A 22,845-nucleotide genomic window follows, 5' to 3' on the forward strand; every position below is an offset into this window, starting at 1 on the left:
AACATTTTTAGTTTTGTGTGTTTTTTAATTGTGAGTGGAGCCCACACTCAAATATGGAATAATAAAATTCTAAAATAAATTTTATTTCTAAATAATTCAACATCATAATGAGTCACTGTAAATACCTACATTTGAAAATAGCTATATACAATATTCAATAAAATAATTACTTCTGTATATATTAAATATATTATGGACTTTTGATATATTTTAAATTCAATGGTATATTTTTTAAGTAATAGCTCTCTTGTCAAAAGCTATAACTAACATCTATGTATTTTAATAATATAAAAAATATTCTTTTATATTTTTTCTATAATTGAATTTAAGTTTTTAGACCTAGTGTGGTTTTTTATAAGAAGTAATAAATTAATACGTAGAGTCTGATAAAGCAGTATACATTTTTAAATTTTAATATTGAAATCATTATGTAAAGAGGATTTTTTATTCCACAAATAAGGAAGTTTCATGTAGCTAGTAGCTTAGTTGTTATTACATATTTATAAATAAAAAATTGATCTTAGATATTTATGAATTAAAATTTAAAATATATAGTTTGTTTTATGTTTTAAAGGTATTTAAATTATGAATTTTAGTTTAAAAGTTTGGATAAACTTTGTTTATTTCTTTTTTAGTTTTTCTTATTCAAGATAATAGCATAGAAAATTGTTTTTTTAAATTGAAATCTAATATAAATTGATTTTGTAAAATTATTTTAGATGTATTAAAATTATAAATATCAATTTTAATATTATAATTTAATTGCATTAAAGGTATTTAATAATGTTGATTTTTAAAATAATAAATTTATATAGTTCAAATTCGTGTCTTTAATATATTTTTGGATTTTTTTTGATAAATTTTTAAAAAAAATTATTAATAAAATATTTAAAACTATTTATTTAAGATTTCAAAAAATATAAGCCTCAATAATTAGTTCAATTAGTGGATTTCTAGTCATTAAAGCACTTTTCTAATGGGAGGTTAAGTATTAATTATCCTAGACCCTTTTGGGGTTATACTCTGCTAATGATAGCAACCACCAATATCTTGTGTCCATAAAACACATAAAAAAATTAATGAAACAACCTTAAACAACTTGAATATATATACCTTCTATTAATTCATCAAAATCTATCAAATTTGTTGGTTAGAAGAACAACGCATAAACTTTTTGACAAAATGTAAAACCCTTCTCATAACTAAAAATTAGAAAAATCAATACAACCAAAAGATCCCTTGGATGGATGTACAACCGACAAGCATCAATGAGTAGGTGGGTGGTTCAATCCTAAATCTAGAGGAACAAGGTGACCAAGCTTCCCGTGAACATGGAATTTAACATGTGTTATGTGCCCCTTCAAGTGCTCCATGCATCCAGCATGTCTCCTTTGTCCCTGAGGAATATATGCTAAGTGATATGGTCTATCCCAATGGTTACACTGCAAGTCATTCATTAAATTTATAATTTCATTGGAGTCATTGTGCCTGTTTTGATTTAACTGTTCTAGGAGCGTTGTAACTTGTTGTAATTGTACTTTCAAGGTTTCCAAATGTGTAGGTAAAGCAACATGCCTAGGTGATTGTGTGGGATTAGGGGATACCACCTCATCCATCTTATCTTCCTGGCCCGTTACCCCTATCACTACACCATCATCTACACCATGCATTGCACCTTGGCCTTGTGTTCCTACACCTCTTCTTGCTCTACCCCTCTTTCTAAAAGTATTATCCTTCCCTCTTATTCAAAAACATGATCTCCCAATGAGATTTGTGATTCCTCAAATTGAGTGGTCTGAAAGCCTCTAACACCCAACAGAAAAGTACCAGGATTGTGAGTTACACACCCCCTCACCCATTTGCCATCAAGACTTTTCCTCCACACTATATACGCAAGTCTTGACTACTCGACTTCCGCAACAGAAGAGGGATTTTACCATCAAGATGTTGAGACGCTAACCGTCCACCTAGACTAGTGTAAGCTCAACACCAGTAACCACCAATAAAAAGAGTTGCACCAAAAGTGTAAAAATAACCCCACACCAAGTTTCCCACCCCTCTCTCAAGCTATTTCTCACTAAGATTTTGCATATACTTTGGACTTTCTCCCACTCCCATGTTACTAACCTCGAATTGAGTATCAAACCAACTAAGACGCCAATATAGTAACAATAAGCTTAGCCGACTTGAAAGTCTAGGCCACTCTTAACATAGAAAGATAACAACCAGAGACCCTCCCACCTTCTAATCAACTTCTTACATCAATAATTCGAAAAATTGCTAGAAAAGCAGAGAAAATTGTTAATGCAACTTACCAAGATAATAAGGTTTAGGAAGCAGTTCCAAGACTCGAATCCCAATGGCCAACTAAGAAATATCCTCCTGTTCTTATCCCAATTCTCCTTGCACTAAGGTCCCTAGCCATCTACGTCTCCCGAGTCCCAAACTTAGTGCCAAGACTCTTCTATCAATATGAGCATGAAATATGTTGTTATTGTAGATACCTTTCAAATCCTTCGAGAACCACAATGAAAAAAATTTGCATTTGGTGATGAATTGCACAAACAATTCTTCTCCTCTGTCACTTTCACGAGCGTGCATACCCAGAACTGCTAACAACTTCTTGGTGATCCTCGTACATATAATTAGATGGCCAACCATCTGAAAACTTCCGGGATGGAAATGCATATGCTACACATGCCACTTGTACATTAATTTAGATTGCCTAAAAAACACCAATCACCTCACTATTTTGCCCATTATTTAATTCAACCACCCCCATCAATAAATATATATATATATATATATATATTTATAAATTTAAATAAATTTTCCATATAATTTTGTATAACCTTTAATCTTATTATACTGTTATACATTAATGCGAGTACATTTAAATATTTTTTATATTAAAATTTTATTTTTTTTTCCAAAAGGTAAAGAATTACAATTAGTAATGCTAATTCAAAAAGGTTTACATATTATTTTGGATAAGTTTATAAAATTGATCTAATGGTTATTAAAAATAACTATCCAAAAATTTAATCATGAAAATATATATATATATATATATATATATATATATAATTAATTAATTAATTAATTAATTTTGTATAACCTTCTTAATCTTATTACACTGTTATATATTTAAATGCCAGATGGAGTAAGTTTCAGTTATTTCATATATTTTATAAATTTTTGTTTAAGTTATTTTTATATATTTTTGGCAAGTGTTAGATGGAGTAAGTTTTAGTTATTTCATATATTTTATAAATTTTAGTTTAAGTTGGTTTTATATATTTTTTGGGAAGTGTTAGATGGAGTAAGTTTTAGTTATTTCATATATACTAAGTCCAAATTATAGATTTACGAGGAGGGATTAAATTTTAAAAAATGGAAATTTTGTTTTAAAGTTAAAAAAAGGGTTTATTTTTCATTATGAACATTTATAATAATTTAATTTAATATAATAAATATTAATATAATAGATTTATGTTTATATCTATATGAATTATAAAATGTATTATATATTGAGATTAATGTTTTAATTTTGTAAGTTTTTTTTGTCTAACTTCTAATTTCTCACTTTGATGGGGATAGCTTAAGATTTGAATTCAAGGCCTCCAATTCGGTGAGACATCATTTCCATAGTCATTGCCAATTGAATTGCCACAAGCGGACTATCTTGCTTTATTATATATATACACTATTGAAATATTTTGAATATATATATATATATATATATATATATATAAAGCTGATATTAAAATATTTTGTTTATGTTACATATTATATTATTTTTCCATGTTATATATATAAAATTAATATTATTTTTGAAATATTTTTTAAATATCACAGCTTGCCTCTATCTTAAAGTGAATGGAATTACAAATTAAACATATATACAAATGTAAAAATAATTATTTGAAATATTCAACGTTTTTTATACATATCATAAAAACATATTTAAAATATTTTATTTATAATAAACTTTAAAATATTTGTCTTTTAAATTTTTAAATGTTATATTCAACTCTATTTTATAGAGTTCAAAAATGTGAGCTTCCATGTTAAACTGTATAAAGCACTTTCATCATTTCCTTGATAATTATTATTATTATATGTCAAACCTTCTTTTCATAAAAGCTTCATTTAACTATTTTAAGATTTCAAGTTATAGTTATTTTGGCAATATAATTTTAGGTGAGATTTTGATTTTTTGTTACTTAATATATGTGTTTCACTACATAAATAAATTTTAAATCTTGAAAACCCTCTACAATATTAAATTTTGTAAATTAAGAAATTCTAGTTTACAATTTTAATAATTTTTTATTAAATTTCAAATAAATGTAATCTTAAAAAAAAATAGTGGTCTTTAGTGCAAGTTTTTGGACTTTCTGGTGTAGGAATCGGTGGAAAATTTTAGGGTGAAATCTTGATTTGTGTTATTTAAAATGGTTTTTTTAAAACTATATATGGATTTATCACTCTGGAAAACCCCTAGAGCACTTCGATAATTACCTATCAAATTTCTGATTTCAATAAATTATTGCCAAATTTTTAAAACATTAGACCAAAAAATCTTCCAAAAATTCTAAAAAAAAACAAAAAAAAAAAATACAAACCATATTTCAAAATATTAAAAAAAAAAACTTTACACTACAACCTTCATAACTACTGTTTCTGTGGGGGGTTTCTGTTCTTCCATAAAAATGGTGTAGTAGTTGATATTTATGAAATTTATGCAAAATGCCTCGCTTATTGAAATTTTGTACATTTATGCCCTTTATGGATAACCTTTAATCTATCTGCTTCCTTGGTAATCCCAAAATTTTGTATGTTTACGTCCTCTAGATAGAATTAATCCTCTGCGCACTGTAATTTTTTATAATTAGGTTTAAATGAACCAGGAGACTTTACGAATCAATGTTCATAAGATTCCATGAAGATATTTATATTGTCGTTTTTTTACGAATTCAGTCTATTTGCAGCTTTAGCTGACAGAACGCTAAATTCGCAGTATCGCGCAGAGAGCGCGGTGTTCGTGGGAGCGGCTGTTTAGTTTCTCCACAAGCCCGGAAGGCCAAATGGCAGAAGCCCAATATTCAAGGAATCAAGCAAAAGCGATTGTTCCGAACTTCGTAATTTTGTTTGATCCAGATGATTTCCCTTTTTACTTAGAGAATAGTGTTAAATTAACTGTGTTTAAAAAACAATGTTCAAACTAGGGAGTGGATATTTTAATTTTCACGAGGATACATCAACATTTTTAGTTTTGTGCGCTTTTTTCATTGTGAGTGGAGCGGACACTCAAATATGGAATATTAAATTTTTTAAATAATTTAATATCATATTTTTATATTATAATGATATTCGATTGGAGGATAACATAAAATTCAAATTCAAGATTTTTGGTTAAGGTTTTTGGCAGAGTGAGATTTCATTTCTAAACCATTATCAATTAAATTACTCCCAATAAACTTTTTTATCCTTGATAATTTTTACAATTGAATTTAAGTTTTAGACACAGTGTGGTTTATTTTATAAAAAGTAATAAATTAATAGCTAGAGTGATAAAGCATATATACATTTTTAAATTTTAATATTGAAATCACTATGTAAAGAGAATTTTTTATTCCATAAATAAGGAAGTTTTATGTAGAGTTTGTAGTTTAGTTGTTATTACATGTTATTATTACATATTTGTAAATAAAAAGTTGTTATTAGATATTTATAAATTAAAATTTGAAATATAGGGGTTTTTTAATGTTTTAAATGTGTTTAAATTGTGAATTTTTAATTTAAAAGTTTTAATAAATGTTGTTTATTTATTTATTTATTTTTCCTGATATTGAAGATGATAGTAGAGAAAATTGTATTTTTAAATAGAAATGTAATATAGATTATTCTTATAAAATTATTTTAGATGTAATAAAATCATAAATATCAATCTTTAACATTATAATTTAATTGCATTAAAGGTATTTAACGATGTTGACTTTATTTTTATATTTAAAATAATAAATTTATATAATTTAAAATCGTGTTTTTAATAATTTTTTGGATTCATTTTTGATAATAATTAAAAAATAAATTATTTAGATTGATTTCTAGTCATTAAAGCGCCTTGCTAATGGGAGATCAATGATTAATTATCCTTGATCCTTTTGGGGTTATGCTCTACTAATGATAGTGACCAAAAAAACCTTGTGTTCGTAAAACACATAAAAATAAAATAAACAAAATGCTTAAACAACTTGAATATATATATATACCTTCTATTAATTAATCAAAATATTACATGATACATGTCCAAAATTTGGTATTCTTCCAATCTCACTCCTATCAAATTTGTTGGTTTGAAGAAAAACACATAAACTTTTGACAAAATGTAAAAAAATTCTCATAGATAAAAACCAGAAAGACCAATACAAAAAAAAGATCCTTGGGATAAATGCACAACCCACAATTATCAATGAGTAGGCAGGTGGTTCAATCCTAAATTCAGAGAAACAAGGTGACCAAGCTCCCCGTGAACATGGAATTTAACATGTGCTACATGCCACTCCAAGTGCTCCATGCACCCACCATGTCTCCTTTGTCCCCGACGGAGTTATGCTAAGTGATCTAGCATATCCCATTGGTTACATTGCAAGTCATTCATGAAATTTATAATATCATTGTAGTCATTTTGCCTGTTTTGATTTAACTGTTCTAGGAGAGTTGTAACTTGTTGTAATTGTACTTCCAAGGTTTCCAAGAGTGTAGGTAAAACAACATGGCCAAGTGACTGTGAGGATTAGGGGCTACCACCTCATCCATCTTATCTTCCTGGTCCATTACTCCTACCGCTAGACCATCATATTCACCGTGCACTACACCTTGGCCTCACGTTCCTACACCTCTTGCTTCTCTAACGCTCTTTCTAAAAGTCTTCTCCTTCCCTCTTATTCGAAAACCCCAACTCGCAATGCACTTTGTGTTTCCTCAAATTGAGTGATCTAGAAGCTTCCAACACCCAATACAAAAGTACCAAGAATGTGGGCTACACACCCCCTCACCTGTGTGCCATCAAGAATTTTCCTCCACACTATATCCATAAGTCTCGAACGCTCGACTTCCCCAACAGAAGAGGGGTCTGATCATCAAGACATTGAGACGGTAACCGTCCACTTAGACTAGTGTAGGCTCGACACTGGTAAACACCGATAAAAAAGTTGCACCAAAAGTCTGAAAAGACCTCGACACCAACTTTCCCACCCCTCTCTCAAGCTGGTTCTCACAAATATTTGGCACATACTTCAGACTTCCTCCCACTCCCATATTACTAACCTCGAATTGAGTATCAAATCAACTAATCTGCCAATATAGTAACAATAAGCCTAGCCGACTTGAAAGTTTGGGCCACTCTTGACATAGAAAGATAACAACCAGAGGCCCTCCCACCTTCTAATCAACTTCTTACAACAATAATTCAAAAAATCACTACTGTTGTTAATGGAGCTTACTAGCATAACAATGTTTAGGAACGAGTTCCAAGACTCGAATCTAGTGGCCAACTAAGAAAAATCCTCTTGATCTTACTCCAATTCTCTTCGCACTAAAGTCCTTAGCCATCTACCTCTCCCAGGAACCAGTCTTAGTATGAAACTCTTCCACCAATATGAGCATAAAATCTGTTATTGCAAGTAGCATTCAAATCCTCCCAAAACCATAACGAAAAAAGTTTACATAAAGTGATGGCCTTCAGAAACGTTTCTTCTCCTCTACCACTTTCACGAGCTCTCATACCCAAAACTACTAACAACAACTTCTCAGTACCCCTTGTGCATATAATTAAATGACCAACCATCTCAAAACTTATGCAATAGAAATACATGTGCTCTACATACCACCTCACATTAATTTAGATCACATGGACGATACATATCCCCTCACCGTTTAACCCATTATTTGGTTCAACCACTCCATCACCTCACTGTTTCACCCATTATTCAGTTCAACAACCCCATGAAGATATATATATATATATATATATATATATAGATAATTTCCCATATCATTTTGTATAACCTTATTAATCTCATTATATGGTTATATAATAATTACAATTACCAATTCTAATTTAAACAAGATTTCCATGTTATTTTGGAGAAGTTTATATAATTCATATAATCTAATTATGTAAAACCTTCTTAATCTCATTATATGGTTATATAATAATTACAATTACCAATTCTATTTTAAACAAGATTTCCATGTTATTTTGGATAAGCTTATATGATTGATCTAATCTAATTATGTTATTCAATTATTATTGAATACCTATAAAAGAAGTTCAAATATTTTTCTTACTAAATAATAAAAATGTCAATGTCAAATACCAATTTAAATAAAGTTTTCCATATTATTTTGATAGATTATTCAATAAATTTCATTATATTATTGTTAAGAATCAATATTTAAAAATAATAATAATAGTAATAATATATTTATATAATTTCTAATAAAATTAGCAATTTTTATTATTTTACAATAATGAATATTTACAATTTCTGAACATGGTTATAAATATTGAAATTCTAACCACAATAATCTGAAAAATAAACATGAGAGAATAAAAAATAAGATAGTTGGAGCATCTCTGGAAAACGATCCACTTCCTTGGTGTTTTACTTGGCAGAAATAAGGTGGGAACCTGAAAAGTTCAAAAATAGCATGGTTAGAATACTCTCTTCAAAATAACATGGTTAGAGTATTCTCTTTAAAACCATCAACTTCCTGGGTCTTTTACAGCAGAAATCGGCTGGAAACCTGAAAATTTTCGAAAATTACATGGATGGATACTCGTCTTCCTGGGGCTTTTAACGCCAGAAATAGAAGGGGAATCTTGGCGGTGGCAATTTTTTTTTTTTTTTTTTTGGATTTCGGAATCGATTTAACGCTTTATACATCACAAGTTCTGCTATAAATAACGGCCGGAGAGTGGGGGAGAGACATCCCCTCAGAATTATTTTGCTCCGCTGAGTCATTAGTTTTCGTTTCCAATCATTCCAAGTCTCGTTTCCATTCATTATTCAAGTCTCTCTGCCCGCTTCAAAAATTCTCTCCTTCCAGTTGGTTGCCTCATCAATTAATGTTCCTCTTCAATGTACTCTTCAATGGCTACCGTTTCGTGTAATCTGAGGAGGAGGGATGGTGCTGGCCGTATTGAGGTCCCTGAAGAGGTAACCAAAACCGGTTTGAAGTTCAGAAGCGTCAAACATCTAGCTGAGGTGGTGGGTGTGCAGGTACTTCCCGACAACTATATTTTTCCTGCGGACGAGCGTCCAACTGCCTGTAGAACAGTTGGCATTCCGGAATATGATCCTCCTGTTATCGACATTTCCGGCCTCGAAGGCCCTGACCGCCTCCAAGTTGTTAGAGCTATTGGACGTGCGTGCCAAGAGGTCGGAATTTTTCAGGTGCGACCATTAGAAGTTATCCATATTTTTTTTAATTGAATGCTGGTCAGTGATTGTGGGTTATTTTAGAAATTTGATGAAGATTAGCTATTTACATTTATTGGTATTTCATAAAATTCAAATTACATTCAAGCACTCCGAAATTGTGTCATCCAGTAAAAATAAAAAGCTAAGAATAAAAACTTGAACTTCGATATCACTATATGATAACTCTTAGTTTTTTAATATTCACGGTATGAATACATTTATATACTTTCCAATAGATAATCTCGCTAATAGTAATTTTGAATTTTTAAATCTAAATTTTAGTATAATTTTTAAATCTAAATTTTAGTATAGGCTACATAGTAATTTCTTTAAATCTAAACTTAACTATATTTAAACTCTAGGTTAGATTATAATTTCTTATTATTAAGTAAATTTAAAATATATTTACAATATTTTAAAAAAAATTTGAAAATTTATATTCAATATATATACTATTTAAATTTTGTTTAATTTATGTAAGTGGTAAATTTGGAGTGGTTAAAAACAAAAATAAAACCATTAATATGGTTCCTTACTATCAAATTCAAAGATATTTTGGAAATTGAGATTGATGCCCCCTGACCAAAAAAATCTAAAAGAATTAAATAGTTTATAAAGTTATATTACTGATTTTTTTATGTTCATTGTAGATTTGAGAAATATTTTGCTGAGCTGATACGAAGCAGATGGAGAAAAGTTATGCCTGAGAGCATTTGCTGAAATAGGTTCGTATTGCTAGAAGAGATAAAGGCTCAACGGGTCAGGTCCTATTGCAATTACTTGAAATGCATTTGGATAATATTCTTTTTCGATTGGGTATGGCTCCCACCATTCCCGGAGCTAGACAATTAGTGAATCATGGACATATCTGGGTCAATGACCATATGATAGATATACCAAGTTACCTTTGCAAACCTCAAGATGTGATTACTATAAAAATTTGATAATTTAAAAATTTTAATTATTTATTTTTTGATAGATAAATTTCAAAATATTCTAAAAATTTATTATTAATTATTAATAATATAAATTTAACAATATTAAACTAACTGACAAATTCCAAAATATTCCCAAAAATCTATCATTACCATCCCTGACATAAGTTTAGCAATGTTAGACTATACTTACTGAGGTTGCCAAGTTCTACTATGCGCTTATAAATAAGTATATGCTAATTTTTATGTGCCCGCAACTCTAGATTTACTGCACGCTAGCTGTGTAAATTCGTGTAAAGTGAGACTAAGCTTTCCCAGAATACAGAATACACGATATGTGAAGGTCGATTTTTAAATTAATTTGCAGGTGATTAAACACGGTGTTGAGGATTCGTTAATGAGCGAGATGATGAGAGTGGTGACTGAGTTCTTCTCGCTGCCCATGGAAGAAAAGAACAAATTTCTTTCTGAAGACACGACGAAGGCAGTGAGATATGGTACCAGTTTCAATCAGCTGAGAGATCGAGTTCTCTGCTGGAGAGATTTTCTGAAGCTCTATTGTCATCCCCTCGACAAAATGCTTTCACTATGGCCTTCAAATCCTTCTGATTATCGGTGAGGCGTTATCAAAATTGATCAGATTATTTACAGAATGAGTAAAGTTGATGTTATACTCTGATTGTCATGATGTCATACCTGCAGGAGCGTGGCGTCATCATATAGCAAAGATGTGAGGCGGTTGTGTGTGAGGATAATGAGCGCGATAGTGGAGAGCTTGGGATTGCCCCACAACAAATATATTGTAGAAAACGGTTTTAGTGATGAGGGCAGCCAAGTTATGGTTCTCAATTACTATCCTGCTTGTCCAGAACCTGAGCTTACCTTAGGAATACCACCACATTCAGACTATGGCTGCATTACCGTTCTCGCTGAAGACTCGATCGGAGGGTTTCAGATATTCCATCAAGGCCAATGGAAGGCAGTACGACCAATGCCCAAATGCTTAACAATAAACATAGGCGATCATATAGAGGTAACTATACTCTTTAAATTATATGAATTTCTTAAGTAATGCATTAACTAATTAATGCCTCTCGTGTCGGTAGATGTATGTGTTAAAAGAGGTTCCTTTTCGTCAAGCTTTAGGTGAATTTAACGTCCGATTTAACCAAAAAAAATGATCTCCTTTTCATAAATATGTTGATCAACCTAGCCAACCTGTGACTAATTTTCACCAGTGGGCTGGTTCATATATTTAGATTCTGAGCAATGGGCGATACAAAAGCGTGGTGCACCGAGCAGTGGTGAACTCAGAGAAATCCCGAGTTTCGGTGGCGACTTTCATGAGCTTGCCCTTCGAAGCAAAAATTGGTCCTGCGCCCGAGCTCATTGATGAACACCACCCAGCACTGTACAGGGGCACAAACTTTGCCGAGTTTACGAATCTTCTGACTTCCAAAGCGTACAAAGACAAGGCATTCCTGGATTCTATAAAACTTCCTAGTATTGTCAGGGCCGCGTCTATGGATGAAATTTGACAGAATTTTTTTTTTTTTTTTTAATTTCATGAGATGATTGGCTCAAATATAGTTAAAAGAATGTGAAGATTTTTCCATGTCCATCAACCTAGCTAGATAACCCATAGAAGATGATGATCACAAACGAATCATCGTACTATATTTTGAGTACGGGTACAGCCCGACATAGATGGAAACTGTTTGTTTGCAAAATCTACATTTTCTGTAGATAAAAAGTTATGAATCGTATTTATCAATTATAAAACATGCAAGTTTTCGCTTCATATTGATGTCTGCGTTATAAACCATGCAAGTTTTCGCTTCATATTGAATAGTGAATAATTTAATTGAATGAGAAACAATGACAGTTTTGATTCTTAAAACTTCAAAGGTAATATGAGAAGCATTTTTTTTGGAAATCACATTATAATATTTTTAAATAGTATTCAATATTTTTAAATCCATAATAAATATAAATATAATTAATTATTTTTTTGGTAAAAATCTCATAAAATCTAAATACAGAATAAATATAATTATAAATATAAATAATAATAAAATATATATATATATAAATTTCACATAAATACTTTTAAATAATTAATAAAACTTTTTTCCATAATTTATTTACTATATTTTATTATAATTAATAATAAAAATTAAAACTTCTCAATTTATTTGAAATCATTAATTTCACTAACATTTTTGAATGTCGACTAACTAATTGAATGAACAAGAAACCACTACTTAAATGTTGAAAAGTTTTCGAATATAATAAAGTCGGTGTTTAAAGAAGAAGAGGGAAAGATTAGATTTCCTAACCATTCCCAAAATCAAATCTATGATTAAATAATGATTCAACAATATTTTAAAATATAAGTATTATTCTATTTTTTTTATAAACATTATAATATAAAATTGAAAATTAAATTTATAAACATTATAATATAAAATTGAAAATTAAATTTCAAAAGGTGGGGATGATTATATCAATGGGTTTAAAGTTGGGTTTTAAGAATTATAGGGAAACACAGCGCACATTAACTCAATTTTGAAAGTGTGAGGGTGGTTACAGCTATTACTTGGTTTCTAGGCTTATTATTATGTTATATTTTTATCATGGAGATTTTTTCCAGGAATTTTCTAACATATTGGGTCCACAATAGTGTTAAATATTTTATTTAACATTATCGTTAGTATTTAATAATTATAATGTAGAAATGATAGGTGAAAATGAAATATAGCATGTAACGCAATATGCATTGATACACATTCATTCAATCATGTTTGGGATGTTTACCATTATTACATAGTGTATATATTCATTATAAAGAATCATTCAATCATGTTTGGGATGTTTACCATTGTTGCATAGTGTATATATTCATTATAAAGATTTTTGTTGTACAAAACTATATCCATATCATGTTAAATATGACACAAGTACGACTCCACCCTCAAAAATAAACTAAAATGTAATTTAATCATACAACTTATAAAAACTATTATTAATTATATAATTTATATTATTATAATATAAATATAATTTAATAAAATTAAATAATTATAATCTATATTTTATGATATTATTTAATATATAGATATATAATTAATAAAATAAATATAATTTTATTAAATGTATTTAATTTTATAATTTATATATATATATATATATATATATATATATATCATATCCTCATATTGGGTCAAAATTTTGAACAAATTAATGTAATTTATCATCAATACAAAAAAAACAAAAAATATAGATATTAGTCTTCGGATTAATCACATAGTTAGGATCTGGTTGACCTTAGAAGGATGAACCACATTAGTTGGTTCAAACCTCGACCAAATCCTAATGATGTGATTAATCCAAAAGACTGATATGTACATTATGGATCACAAAAGCCTTAGATCTAAAACAATAAAAAAATAAATATAAATATAAATATTATATTTATAAATATAAGATTAACTATACATTAATTTATTTAAATAATATTATGAATTATATTAGATTTTAAGATAACTTGTTAATGATGGGTTGTTAAATATTTTGGAAAATTAATTGATTATATAATTAACTCTAAATTGATTTATTTTATTGTTAATTACATCAAATACTTGTCATTTAATAATGATAAATATTGGAATATTAATTACATCAAATATTTAATTCACCATATAATTTTTCATAATTAATATCTTTAATAATTTCCTTATCATATTTCCATTTAATATAATTATTTTCTTCAAAAACTTAAATGACATTTATTACATTCCATGATGTAATTAATCATTATGAAAAAAAAAAATATTGGTAATATTTAATGAAATATTTAATATTATTTATTTAAGATTTAAAAAAATATGAGTTTCAAGGATTAGCTTAATTCGTTAAAGTACTTTACTAATGGATAGTCTTTTACACTCTACTAATGATAGTGGTCACTAAATCTCTGGCGTTTATTAGCCACACATAAAAAAGAACCTAAATAACTTATATATATATACATAAACCTTCTATTAATTCATCTAGGATACATGTCCTGTTAGGGTCCCACCCTAACCCCCTTATTTATGTAATGGGATCACGTCATAGTCAAGAGTCAATAAAGCCCATATTAATAATTGTAAGTGGTTAATCCGCAATTAATGACGGAACCACAGTTAGTTGCAGATGGGCCGTAGTATTAGATAGATGGTATTAATAAAACCCATGGTATTGGCCTGTGGTATTGCATGTATGAGTCATATATAAAGGATAGAGACTCCCTGCGAGGAGCATCGTGTCTTATTTTGTAGTCGAGCTCTACTCTATTGGAGGTTGCCCCCTCGAAGAGGCAAGTGAACATTACTTTCCAAATAATAAAATCATTGCTATTCTGTGTTCTGGGTATCTTTTCTTCGCATATTCTGTATTTGGGTATCATTTTGCAGGTTAAGAGCATAACAAGTGGTATCAGATCACTTTCCAGGGCCGGTGGGATCTCTATTTCTTAGCAATTTTTTTTTTTTGGCTAGAGACGTGTTCCGACGTCTTTAAACCACGGGATCTGTCGTTGAGCGCATAAACCTGCGGATTTGGGGAGGCATGCACGCAGGAAATACAAGAGGTGGTCACGTCTGTTGGACTCCCTTGTAACCCCTGTGGGTACCCCTTCGAGTAGTAGCACATTAGACAGAACCACGCACGGACTGTCTTCCACGTACCCTCTGGGTATATCGGAAGGCCCCTAGGCTCCCTTGAAACCTCGCCATAGATAAACCATCGACCGTCTTGCGGCTACAGTACACCGAGAACAGCACTCGGGGAGATTACTTGCCCATACGATAGGGTAGTCGAGTTGTACGGCTAAGGGTACGGTCGATCCTCCTTAGTTAGAGCCCTGAAACATTGGGCCGAGTACTACTGCCAGACCCTTATGTATATTGCGATCTGTAGCACCTGACACTCCTCAAGACCATAGTTCCCTTTTTCTATCAGGGGATCACACAGCATCTCTTCCAGACCCGCTTGTGCAAAAGGGTGCAGCAGCAGCAGACATCAATCCCGCAGTCTCGAGTTCGCAGATCAGCCATTCCGATCTATTAGATCCATCAGATCCGCAGAAGCAGTCTGTTCTGCCATCAGATCCGCCATTCAGATCTCTTAGATCCACCAGATCGGAGTCGTTGTGAAGGGTTCCTATACTGGGGTCCCAAATTTTCATCAGGTTGGTGTATGGTAGAAACTCAAGCTCAAGCGATGGCCAATGAAAGGATGGACAAACTTGAAGAATCCATGCACACCCTCAGCCTTCAGCTTAACGGACTAAGTAGCCAGGTCGCGCAACTCATCCCGAAGGATAAGGAGCAAGCCCACGAGGAGGCGTATAATGGCAATGGATACAATGAGGGTGATTCTAGCCACTCTCCTCACGTCTGGCACACCCACCAACCACCCAGTCAGCGACCTCCCAAGTTGGATATGCATAAATTTAACGGTTCTCACCCGTCGGCATGGATAGCACAAATGGACCAGTATTTCAAACTGAATCGTATCTTAGATGATGCGACTCAGCTTTTGTTGGGGAGCATGTACTTGGACAATGAAAGGTGGCAATGGTGGGAATGGCATCAACGTTGCAATGGACCTTTTAGGACTTGGACCCAATTTACAAAAGCTCTTCAAGGCCGCTTTGAATAGGAGGACTCTTTTTTGGGTCGTCTTACTAAGCTCCGATAGACTGGTACAGTGGATGACTATATTACAGCATTTGAAGCCTTAGCCTTCCGCACTTGGGGTCTCTTAGATGCGTTCTACACGAAATGTTTTATCAGTGGTCTTAAAGAAGCCATCAAAGCTCAAGTCCTACTGCACCACCCTCCCACATGGATGGAGGCTTGCAAGATAGCTCGTAACGTGGAACGTGCATTAGCAGCCCAATACAGTCGCATAAATTAATACGTAGAGCCTGATAAAGCGGTATACATTTTTAAATTTTAATATTGAAATCATTATGTAAAGAGGATTTTTTATTCCACAAATAAGGAAGTTTCATGTAGCAATTTATTAGAGTGAGTAGCTTAGTTGTTATTACATATTTATAAATAAAAAATTGATATTAGATATTATGGAAGTTTCATGCAGCAATTTATTAGAGCGAGTAGCTTAGTTGTTATTACATATTTATAAATAAAAAATTGATATTAGATATTATGAATTAAAATTTAAAATATATAGTTTGTTTTATGTTTTAAAGGTATTGAAATTATGAATTTTAGTTTAAAAGTTTGGATAAACTCTTTTTTTTTAGCTTTTCTTAATCAAGATGATAGCATAGAAATTGTTTTTTTTTTAATTGAAATTTAATATAAATTGATTTTCTAAAATTATTTTAGATGTATTAAAATTATAAATATCAATTTTCAATATTATAATTTAATTGCATTAAAGGTATTTAATAATGTTGATTTTTAAAATAATAAATTTATATAATTTAAATTCGTGTCTTTAATATATTTTTGGATTTTATTTTTATAAAAAATTTTAAAAAATTATTAATAAAATACTTAATACTATTTATTTAAGATTTCAAAAAATATGAGCCTCAATAATTAGTTTAATTACTCGATTTCGAGTCATTAAAGCACTTTTCTAATGGGAGGTTAAGTATTGATTATCCTAGACCCTTTTGGGGTTATACTCTACTAATGATAGCAACCACCAATATCTTGTGTCTGTAAAACACATAAAAAAATTAATGAAACAACCTTAAACAACTTGAATATATATACCTTCTATTAATTCATCAAAATAATATAGGATACATGTCCAAAATTTTTTGTTCTTCCAATCTCACTCCTATCAAATTTGTTGGTTAGAAGAACAACGCATAAACTTTTTGACAAAATGTAAAACCCTTCTCATAACTAAAAATTAGAAAAAACAATACAACCAAAAGATCCCTTGGATGGATGTACAACCGACAAGCATCAATGAGCAGGTGGGTGGTTCAATCCTAAATCTAGAGGAACAAGGTGACCAAGCTCCCCGTGAACATGGAATTTAACATGTGTTATGTGCCCCTCCAAGTGCTCCATGCATCCAGCATGTCTCCTTTGTCCCTGAGGAATATATGCTAAGTGATATGGTCTATCCCAATGGTTACACTGCAAGTCATTCATTAAATTTATAATTTCATTGGAGTCATTGTGCATGTTTCGATTTAACTGTTCTAAGAGCATTGTAACTTGTTGTAACTGTACTTTCAAGGTTTCCAAATGTGTAGGTAAAACAACATGCCCAGGTGACTGTGTGGGATTAGGGGATACCACCTCATCCATCTTATCCTCTTGGCCCGTTACCCCTATCACTACACCATCATCTACACCATGCATTGCACCCTGGCCTGGTGTTCCTACACCTCTTCTTGCTCTACCCCTCTTTCTAAAAGTATTCTCCTTCCCTCTTATTCAAAAACATGATCTCCCAATGAGATTTGTGATTCCTCAAATTGAGCGGTCTGAAAGCCTCTAACACCCAAAAGAAAAGTACCAAGATTGTGGGTTACACACCCCCTCACCCATGTGCCATCAAGACTTCTCCTCCACACTATATACGCAAGTCTTGACTACTCGACTTCCGCAACAGAAGAGGGGTTTTACCATCAAGATTTTGAGACGCTAACCATCCACCTAGACTAGTGTAGGCTTGACACCAGTAACCACCAATAAAAAAAGTTGCACCAAAAGTGTAAAAATAACCCCACACCAAGTTTCCCACCCTTCTCGCAAGCTATTTCTCACTACGATTTGGCACATACTTTGGACTTTCTCCCACTCCCTTGTTACTAACCTCGAATTGAGTATCAAACCAACTAAGACGCCAATATAGTAACAATAAGCTTAGCCGGCTTGAAATTCTGGGCCACTTTTAACATAGAAAGATAACAACCAGAGACCCTCCCACCTTCTAATCAACTTCTTACATCAATAATTCGAAAAATTGCTAGATAAGAAGAGAAATTTTTTAATGTAGCTTACCAAGATAATAAGGTTTAGGAACCAGTTCCAAGACTCGAATCCCAATGGCCAACTAAGAAATATCCTCCTGTTCTTATCCCAATTCTCCTTGCACTAAAGTCCCTAGCCATCTACCTCTCCCGGGTCCCAAACTTAGTGCCAAGACTCTTCTATCAATCTGAGCATGAAATATGTTGTTATTGCAGGTACCTTTCAAATCCTTCGAGAACCACAATGAAATTTTTTTGCATATGGTGATAAATTGCACAAACATTTCTTCTCCTCTGTCACTTTCACTAGCGCGCATACCCAAAACTGCTAACAACTTCTTGGTGCCCCTTGTACATATAATTAGATGGCCAACCATCTAAAAACTTCTGGGATGGAAATGCATATGCTACACATGCCACTTGTACATTAATTTAGATTGCCTAAAAAATACCAATCACCTCACTATTTTGCCCATTATTTAATTCAACCACCCCCATCAATATATATATATAAATTTAAATAAATTTTCCATATAATTTTGTATAACCTTTAATCTTATTATACTGTTATACATTAATGCGAGTACATTTAAATATTTTTTATATTAAAATTTTAATTTTTTTTCCAAAAAGTAAAGAATTACAATTACTAATGCTAATTCAAAAAAGGTTTACATATTATTTTGGATAAGTTTATAAAATTGATCTAACTGTTATTACTAAATAACTATCCAAAAATTTAATCATATATATATATATATATATATATATAATTATAATTTTGTATAACCTTCTTAATCTTATTACATTGTTATATATTTAAATGTCAGATGGAGTAAGTTTTAGTTATTTCATATATTTTATAAATTTTTGTTTCAGTTATTTTTATATGTTTTTGGCAAGTGTTAGATGGAGTAAGTTTTAGTTATTTCATATATTTTATAAATTCTAGTTTAAGTTGGTTTTATATATTTTTTGGGAAGTGTTAGATGGAGTAAGTTTTAGTTATTTCATATATACCGAGTCCAAATTATAGATTTACTAGGAAGGGTTAAATTTTAAAAAATGGAAATTTTGTTTTAAAGTTAAAAAAAGGGTTTATTTTCCATTATGAACATTTATAATAATTTAATTTAATATAATAAATATTAATATAATAGATTTATGTTTATATCTCTATGAATTATAAAATGTATTATATATTGAGATTAATGTTTTAATTTTGTAAGCTTTTTTGTCTAACTTCTAATTTCTCACTCTGATCAGGGGATAGCACAAGATTTGAATTCAAGGCTTCCAATTCGTTGAGCCATCATTTCCATAGTCATTGCCAATTGAACTACCACAAGCGGACTATCTTGTTTTATTATATATATACATTATTGAAATATTTTGAAAAAAAAATATTTTTATTTTTATTTTTAATATATATATATATATATATATATAGATATAAAGCTAATATGAAAATATTTTGTTTATGTTACATATTATATTATTTTTCCATGTTATATATATATATATAAAATATTAATTTTGAAATATTTTTTAAATATCATGGCTTGCCTCTATCTTAAAGCTAATGGAATTACAGATTAAACATATATACAAATGTAAAAATAATTATTTGAAATATTCGACGTTTTTTATACATATCGTAAAAATATATTTAAAATATTTTATTTATAATAAACTTTAAAATATTTGTCTTTTAAATTATTTAAATGTTATATTCAACTCTATTTTATGGAGTTCAAAAGTGTGAGCTTCCATATTAAACTGTATAAAACACCTTCATCATTTCCTTGATAATTACTATTATTACATGTCAAACCTTCTTTTCATAAAAGCTTAATTTAACTATTTTAAGATTTGAAGTTATAGTTATTTTCGCTGAGATTTTGATTTTTTGTTACCTAAAATATGTGTTTGACTACATAAATAAATTTTAAATCTTGAAAACCCTCTACAATATTAAATTTTGTAAATTAAGAAATTCTAGTTTACAATTTTAACAAATTTTTATTAAATTTCAAATAAATGTAATCTTAAAAAAAAATAGTAGTCTTTAGTGCAAGTTTTTGGACCCAATAGAAAAGTACCAAGAATGTGGGCTACACACCCCCTCACCTGTGTGCCATCAAGAATTTTCCTCCACACTATATCCATAAGTCCCGAACGCTCGACTTCCCCAACAGAAGAGGGGTCTGATCATCAAGACATTGAGACGGTAATCGTCCACTTAGACTAGTGTAGGCTCGACACTGGTAAACACCGATAAAAAAGTTGCACCAAAAGTCTGAAAAGACCTCGACACCAACTTTCCCACCCCTCTCTCAAGCTGGTTCTCACAAATATTTGGCACATACTTCAGACTTCCTCCCACTCCCATATTACTAACCTCGAATTGAGTATCAAATCAACTAATCTGCCAATACAGTAACAATAAGCCTAGCCGACTTGAAAGTTTGGGCCACTCTTGACATAGAAAGATAACAACCAGAGGCCCTCCCACCTTCTAATCAACTTCTTACAACAATAATTCAAAAAATCACTACTGTTGTTAATGGAGCTTACTAGCATAACAATGTTTAGGAACGAGTTCCAAGACTCGAATCTAGTGGCCAACTAAGAAAAATCCTCTTGATCTTACTCCAATTCTCTTCGCACTAAAGTCCTTAGCCATCTACCTCTCCGAGGAACCAGTCTTAGTATGAAACTCTTCCACCAATATGAGCATAAAATCTGTTATTGCAAGTAGCATTCAAATCCTCCCAAAACCATAACGAAAAAAGTTTACATAAAGTGATGGCCTTCAGAAACGTTTCTTCTCCTCTACCACTTTCACGAGCTCTCATACCCAAAACTACTAACAACAACTTCTCAGTACCCCTTGTGCATATAATTAAATGACCAACCATCTCAAAACTTATGCAATAGAAATACATGTGCTCTACATACCACCTCACATTAATTTAGATCACATGGACCATACATATCCCCTCACCGTTTAACCCATTATTTGGTTCAACCACTCCATCACCTCACTGTTTCACCCATTATTTAGTTCAACAACCCCATGAAGATATATATATATATATATATATAGATAATTTCCCATATCGTTTTGTATAACCTTATTAATCTCATTATATGGTTATATAATAATTACAATTACCAATTCTAATTTAAACAAGATTTCCATGTTATTTTGGAGAAGTTTATATAATTCATATAATCTAATTATGTAAAACCTTCTTAATCTCATTATATGGTTATATAATAATTACAATTACCAATTCTATTTTAAACAAGATTTCCATGTTATTTTGGATAAGCTTATATGATTGATCTAATCTAATTATGTTATTCAATTATTATTGAATACCTATAAAAGAAATTCAAATATTTTTCTTACTGAATAATAAAAATGTCAATGTCAAATACCAATTTAAATAAAGTTTTCCATATTATTTTGATAGATTATTCAATAAATTTCATTATATTATTATTAAGAATCAATATTTAAAAATAATAATAATAGTAATAATATATTTATATAATTTCTAATAAAATTAGCAATTTTTATTATTTTACAATAATGAATATTTACAATTTCTGAACATGGTTATAAATATTGAAATTCTAACCACAATAATCTGAAAAATAAACATCGAAAGAATAAAAAATAAGATAGTTGGAGCATCTCTGGAAAACGATCCACTTCCTTGGTGTTTTACTTGGCAGAAATAAGGTGGGAACCTGAAAAGTTCAAAAATAGCATGGTTAGAATACTCTCTTCAAAATAACATGGTTAGAGTATTCTTGTAATAACCCTGGTAACTTGTAATTCCAGTAAATGCTGTGGTAAAAACAATATGGGTGACAGTTTGTTGTTAAAAAGACATTATTAATTTTTAAAGAAAATATAATGAACTATTTTACACATGTGTTGAGTGAAATGCTGGCAGTCTCCAAAAGGAGGTTTTCTTTTCTATTAAAAGAAATTAATCAGTTAAGGAACTGAAAAAGAAAGAAACTGCCTCTCACCCTGAAGAGGGTTGGAAGGAAAAACCTCTGGGCTGTTTGGGAACAGGCAGAGGAGAGATTCCAGAGAAAAGAGAGTGCAGAGCGAAAGAAAAGGGTTATGTCTGATTGTGATCAGATGACCCAGCACCGTGGTGCATAAGTCTTGTTGAGGGCTGCAGGCCTGCAAGACGGCTCGGGGGGAGAATCCAGCGCAGTGGATCTCATGGTTGGGAGGTTAAGAGCGTAAACTCTACAGGTGACTACCGAAATCAAAGCATTCTTGTGACCCGACACCAGGTACGCTTCCTTAACTTTAGTTAAGAAAGGTTCAGGTACTGAATGTACTCAGTTGTATTTTTACTTTTAAAGTTGC

At 30.8% G+C, this 22,845-nt stretch overlaps 1 protein-coding gene across 1 annotated transcript; it reads left to right on the top strand.

The window, feature by feature from the left end:
* The first annotated feature begins 9,164 nt into the window (after positions 1 to 9,164).
* On the top strand, positions 9,165 to 11,967 carry LOC149234539 (putative 2-oxoglutarate-dependent dioxygenase SLC1). The gene is made up of 4 exons (XM_089368299.1): positions 9,165 to 9,467; positions 10,797 to 11,044; positions 11,132 to 11,462; positions 11,689 to 11,967. Exons 1-4 carry the CDS (start codon positions 9,165 to 9,167, stop codon positions 11,965 to 11,967), a joined length of 1,161 nt encoding a protein of 386 aa, XP_089224425.1.
* Positions 11,968 to 22,845: the final 10,878 nt, after the last annotated feature.

This window comes from Pinus tabuliformis, chromosome 8 (assembly GCF_031772625.1).
Source record: "Pinus tabuliformis cultivar Carrire ecotype Pingquan chromosome 8, CPIR1, whole genome shotgun sequence".
NCBI classification, from domain to species: Eukaryota; Viridiplantae; Streptophyta; class Pinopsida; order Pinales; family Pinaceae; genus Pinus; species Pinus tabuliformis.

Coding starts and splice junctions, on each gene's coding strand:
- LOC149234539 (XM_089368299.1), top strand. CDS start 9,165: ATGGCTACCGTTTCGTGTAATCTGAGGAGGAGGGATGGTGCTGGCCGT. Junction 11,045..11,131: donor TCAAATCCTTCTGATTATCG/GTGAGGCGTTAT, acceptor TCATACCTGCAG/GAGCGTGGCGTCATCATATA. Junction 11,463..11,688: donor ACATAGGCGATCATATAGAG/GTAACTATACTC, acceptor TCATATATTTAG/ATTCTGAGCAATGGGCGATA.